Source organism: Henckelia pumila, chromosome 1, assembly GCF_033568475.1.
Source record: "Henckelia pumila isolate YLH828 chromosome 1, ASM3356847v2, whole genome shotgun sequence".
NCBI classification, from domain to species: domain Eukaryota; kingdom Viridiplantae; phylum Streptophyta; class Magnoliopsida; order Lamiales; family Gesneriaceae; genus Henckelia; species Henckelia pumila.
In genome coordinates, this window is record NC_133120.1 from 34,820,980 (window position 1) to 34,826,876 (window position 5,897).

The 5,897-nt window shown below is 37.2% G+C and overlaps 1 protein-coding gene across 1 annotated transcript; it reads right to left on the minus strand.

Annotated features, from left to right (window-relative positions):
* Window positions 1-4,190: 4,190 nt before the first annotated feature.
* On the minus strand, window positions 4,191-5,663 carry LOC140861096 (uncharacterized). The gene is made up of 4 exons (XM_073264101.1): window positions 5,535-5,663; window positions 4,861-4,975; window positions 4,507-4,812; window positions 4,191-4,390 (listed from the first exon to the last, which is right to left on the minus strand). The coding sequence occupies exons 1-4, from the start codon at window positions 5,661-5,663 to the stop codon at window positions 4,191-4,193; spliced, it is 750 nt and encodes a 249-aa protein (XP_073120202.1).
* Between the last annotated feature and the right edge of the window lie 234 nt (window positions 5,664-5,897).

Genomic DNA, 5,897 nt, shown 5'->3' on the forward strand with positions numbered 1-5,897 from the left:
CATAATTCATGCTATTCAATCAATGTAAAATTCCTAAAGATCAAGTAATAACAAAAAAATCATGCAAGTATGTGATTTAGTAGGAAACTCGAGAATATGAATCTTTCTCGAGTATTCTTTCCATCTTAATCGATGTCAATTCATACCTTTCTATCTTGGTTTGAAGTGTTTGAATCTTGCAAAGCTGCAGCAACACAATCTCTTATAAAAATCTGCTCATTCATCTTCAATCATTCAAGGTAACAATTCAATACAAACCTTGATCCAACTTAAGCAATTCGAACTCTTCGTCTCGAACTTGATACTTAAAAATAAAAACTGAAATGAAGTTTATAAATTGTCAATATCCGCTTTCAATCTCATCTCAATCTCTCAAAGCTTAACACCCTAAAAACTTTATCAATTAATCGTAATTCAAACCGGCGACATAACGATTTGAAATCGGTAATTACAAAAGCATAATCATCAATATTTCTATAAAATTCAACTAAAATCAATATCATTTCAACCTCTATCGCACGAATTCAGCAGCTCCAAATTTTCATATTTTTGAAAATCATTCAAAAATTCACAAACATGTTCGAACGACGATCTTTTCCCGATTCGTCTTAGATATGCTATCGTCGTCTATACTAGAACATATCTTTCCAATCAAAATCTGATTCTAACACCATCTCAAAATTAAAACATGATAGAACTTCATAATACTTATGTCAAAGCGAAGTCATCAATGTCAGGATCGCAAATATACAACCAATTTTGAATTCTATCGGGCGGATTGATTTTAATCGGATCTTGGAGTGAAGGAATCAGCTTCTTCTTCTCTTTTATTTCTTCCTCTAGATTCTTCTACTGAAAATGGCACTTATCTCATTAATTTTCATATTTATTTGACTAGTCGTAGAAAAATTGCATTTTAGTCCCTAAACTTCTCAATATTTGCAATTCAGTCCCTAATCAAATTTTCAAATATCAATTCAGTTCCTTCATGTAATAATCTTAGAATGTAATTCTCAATTCCATAAATTCTCAAATTAAATATTTTTGGGGCTTTACAATTTTGTAATGGGATGGATGTGTCCCACTTTCCTAGCACATCTGGCCTTCTGCTTTGGGGGACCAGGCCCATACTCATGACCTTCTCCCCACCTAGCTGGGGGAGTTTTTGTCCTCTCCAAGGATCGAACTTTTTCCACCATGCTTTAAGTACAAATTCTTCTAATCTCTGGTACCACTTGAGCTGCGCCCCTTTTTTGTAATAGGCTTGGTGCGTCCCACTGCTTTTGGCCCATCTGAACTTCTGCTAGCCCTAGTCGTACCTGGGATCTAAAGAATTTGTACTTAAAGCTTGGTGGTACAAGTTTGATCCCTGGGGAGGGCAAAAACTCCTATATCCAGGTGGGGAGAAGACCATGAGTGTGGGCGTGGGCCCCTAGAGCAGAAGTCCAGATGGGCCAGAAGCAGTGGGACGAACCCAGCCCATTAAGTAATTTTATAATTTTCAGTTTAGTCCTTGTCAATTCATGAAAACTTCAATTCATTCCCTTAATTTCTGCAACTCGTAATTTAAACCCAAAATTCCGTAAATTTTCAAATTTAATATTTTTTAGACATTAAAATTCCTCCGCTCTAATAAAAGATTTCGGTCTCAAAATCTCAGTTACATCTCAACAATTGCAAAATGGATTGAATTACAATTGACAAATTTCAAAAAAAAACTCAAGATATATTTTTGTCATATCCTGCTCCAATTCCCAAGTTGCTTCTTCAAAACCATGTCTACTCCATTGTATTTTAACCTACTAAACCGACTTGTTCCTAAGCTGCTTATCGTTTCTATCAAGAATCTAAATTGGTTACTCAAAGTAACTCAAGGTCTCGTCCAGTTCTGCTTCATCTGGCTAAAGCACATGGGAAGCATCTGGATCATACTTCCTCAACATAGACACGTGGAATACATTATGTATACCTGATAGAGCTGGATGGAGAGCTAATCTGTAAGCATGATCACCAACTCTGTCTAGAATCTCATAAGGCCCAATATCTCTCGATGACAACTTACCTCTCTTTTCGAATCGGAATGTACCCCAGAAAGGAGTTATCTTCAAAAACACACGGTCACCTTGTTCAAAACTCGGAGGTCTTTGCCTCACATTAGCATATTTGGAATGTCTGTCTTGCGATGCTTTCATTCTAGACTGAATCTACTTCACTTTATCCGACATTTCTCTGATCATGTCGGGCCTAGTAACTGGTGCTTCTGGAAGATCATCCAAAAACAATGGAGATATGCATTATGTACCATATAACGCTTCAAAAGTAGCCATCTCAATGCTCTGATTTTAATAATTGCCATCTGATGATGTCGGTACGTCATCTGATAGGGAATAAAGAAAGCAGACTTAGTGAGTCTGTCAAAAACTAACCAGATTGCGTCGCATGCTCTCGAGGATCTCGGTAGTTCGTGACAAAATCCATGGTAATGTGATCCCATTTCCACTCTGGAATTTCCAAACTGTGCAATAGACCACTTGGTTGCTTTTTTTTTTTTCTGCTTTCACTTGCTGACAGTTTAGGCGTTTGGATACAAATTTTGTCACATCTGCTTTCATCTTTTTCCACCAGAATTGATTTTTCAAGTCATTATACATTTTTCTGCCACCTGGATGGACACTGAACTTACTGTAATGTGCCTCTTTCAAAATATATTGTCTCAAATCAGAGACATCTGGCACAACAATACGATTATTCACAACATAAGTCCATCCACACTGACCTGATTTTCTGACTGATGTCCAGATATGACTTTTTCGACTAAACTCTAAATTCTCTGATCGGATTTCTGTACTTCTTTTATTCTCATAAGAAATTCTGGTTCATCATGGATTGAAAAAATCCTGATCGACTGAACATCTGCCTCAAAATTCAAACCAAAAGTGTAGCAATCCTCAATTAATTTAGATACACCCATCGTAGACAAAGACAAATCGCATAACTTTCTACTCAGGGAAACTGCAGCTGCGTTAGACTTCCCTGGATAATACTTAATCTCACAGTCAAAGTCTTTCAGCAAGTCTAACCAACGCCTCTATCTCATATTCAGTTCAAAATGAAAAAATAGATACTTCAAACTTTTATGATCAGAGAATATCTCAAAGGTCTCACCGTACAAATAATGACGCCAAATCATTAGAGCAAAGACAATGGCTGCAAGCTCACGATCGTGTACGGTATATCGGGTCTCATGTGGCTTAAACTGTCTCGAAGCATAGGCTATCACATGGCCTCTCTTTATAAGCACACAACCCAAACCTCTGTGAGACGCATAAGAATAAACAGTAAAACCACCTGTACCTGATGGAATAGTCAATATAGGAGCACTAGTCAATCTATTCTTTAGCTCAATAAATCTTGATTCACAAGAATCTGTCCAAACAAAAGGAAAATTCTTTTGGGTTAATTGGGTAATCTGTTTTTCAATACCGGAGAATTCCTCGATAAATCTACGATAATACCCTGTTAAACCTATAAAACTACGTATCTCAGGAACAGAAGTAGGTCTAGTCCAGTTAATAATTGCCTCAACCTCGCTAGGATCAACTGAAATCTCATCTTATGAAATAACATGGCCAAGGAATACAACTCGGCTCAACCAAAACTCGCATTTGGACAGCTTGACATACAATTGTTTGGTTCTCAAAATCTGTAAGATAATCTTCAAATGTTCTGCAAGCTCAATTTCATTCTTATAATAGATCAGAATATCCTCAATAAATATTACAACGAACTCGTCAATATACCTCTGAAAAATTCTGTTAATTACATCCATGAACAAAGCAGGGGCATTCGTTACTCCAAATGGAATAACCAGGAATTCAAAATGGCCATACCTGGTTCTAAATGCGGTCTTAGGCACATCTGCCTCTTTGACGCTTAATTGATGATACTCAGATCTTAGATCAATCTTCGAATAGACAGAAGAACCCTGCAATTGGTCAAACAAATCGTCTATTCGAGGCAAAGGATACTTATTCTTTATTGTGGCTTTATTCAACTTTCAATAGTCAATACACAATCTCATCGACCTATCTTTCTTTCTCACAAATATCACCGGAGTTGTGTATCAACCTATATTTCATTCTCACAAATATCACCGGACCACCCCAAGGTGACATGTTTGGTCTAATATATCATTTGGCTAACAAATCTTCCAGCTGCTCTTTAAGCTCTTTTAGTTCAAGTGGTGCCATCCTATAAGAGGCTTTCGAAATAAGTAGCGTACCAGGCACCAATTCAACACTGAAATCTATTTCACGGGATGGAGGAAAACCCGAAATTTCTTTTGGAAACACATTTGCAAATTCTTTAACAACTGGAATGTTTGCCAACTCTGTCTAGATTTCAGTACATCTACTACATAGACCAGGAATCCCTCAGCGCCTCTCTAAAGTAAAAGAGTCATAGATAACGCTTAAATCAAAGGGATCTTAGCTCTAGAACCCTTACCATAAAATTTCCAGTCGTCTGCCATATATGGTCTAAACTTGATCACTTTGTGGAAACAATCCATTGTTTCCCTGTACTTGGTTAGCACATCTATGCCAATAATACAATCAAAATGAGATAAACCAAGTACTATGGAATCATGCTCAATCACATTTCCTTCAAAATTTAGCTCATATCCTCTTACCAAACTCACAAATATCTTCCCTTTACCCAAAGGCAAAGAAATATCAAATACAGAGGGCAAAGGCTCAATAGGCAAAACATGCAATGCTACAAATTTCTCAGCAATAAAAGTATGTGATTCTCCTGTATCAATCAATACATAAACAGGATAACCAGAAGTAACACAGTTACCTGCAATCACATTATCAGGTGCATCTTGAGCCTGATCCTCTATAAGTGCATATACTCGTGCATGCTGTCTCGGAGTTTGGCCCACACTCTGGCTTCCTCCCTGCCTATTCTGAGGCTGAAAAGAGTGAACCAAAGTGGTTTGCGTATCAAAGTGTGTAGTGAACCGTATCCAGAATTATGATTAAGTGATAATTAATCAAGTGATCATGTTTTGATTAAGTAAAACATGATTAAGGGATTTCCTAACAAGCCTAAGTAGTTGAAAATTGATTTCAGAATACTTGAAATTAGGGCTGGGATACGAAACCAAAATACCGACTTTTCGGGATACCGTACCAAAATTTTTTCGGTATATATACATTTTTTTGGTATATCAAATTTTTTTTCGGTATCTATAAGGTATTAGTATGGATTTTTTTCATACCAAAATTTCAGAATTTCGATATCGGTATCGATATGAATTTTTTTCATACCAATATTTTTGATACGGTATAACGAAAACCCACCCCTACTTGAAATAGCCAAAAAGGGATCCTGATATGAATCTAGGAGGTGCTCGATGATTCATATTGTTCCAAGATTTGGTCCATAATTTTGCATTGCAAATTGAAGGGTTTGGAATCCATGGGAATCAAGTTGGAGTACTTGAAGATAAATTTGGAGGATGTTGTAACCTTGTTGAGGGCAAAGGAGGTCAAGAAATTAAAGAAAATGAAGGCCAAAAACGAAGCCAAGGCGCGTCCGCACTCCTGTAAACGCGCGCCCGCGCCATCATCTGCGAGAGGCCAGCGCGCCCGCGCCATTCCTGCGCACGACTAGCGCGCCCGCGCCATTCCATAGCGCTCCCGCGCCGACGTTCTCTCACACACACTTCGGCATGTAGTGTGTGTGCGTAAAATTTTGAGTATTTTTTATATTATTCCTATTTTTGAGAGTTTTATTCCTACTAGGAAACTTTTAGGAGATATCTTTGATATCTTTAGCTATATTTTGAATTATTTTGCGAAATCTTTTATTATTTTGTAGTTGTATTATAA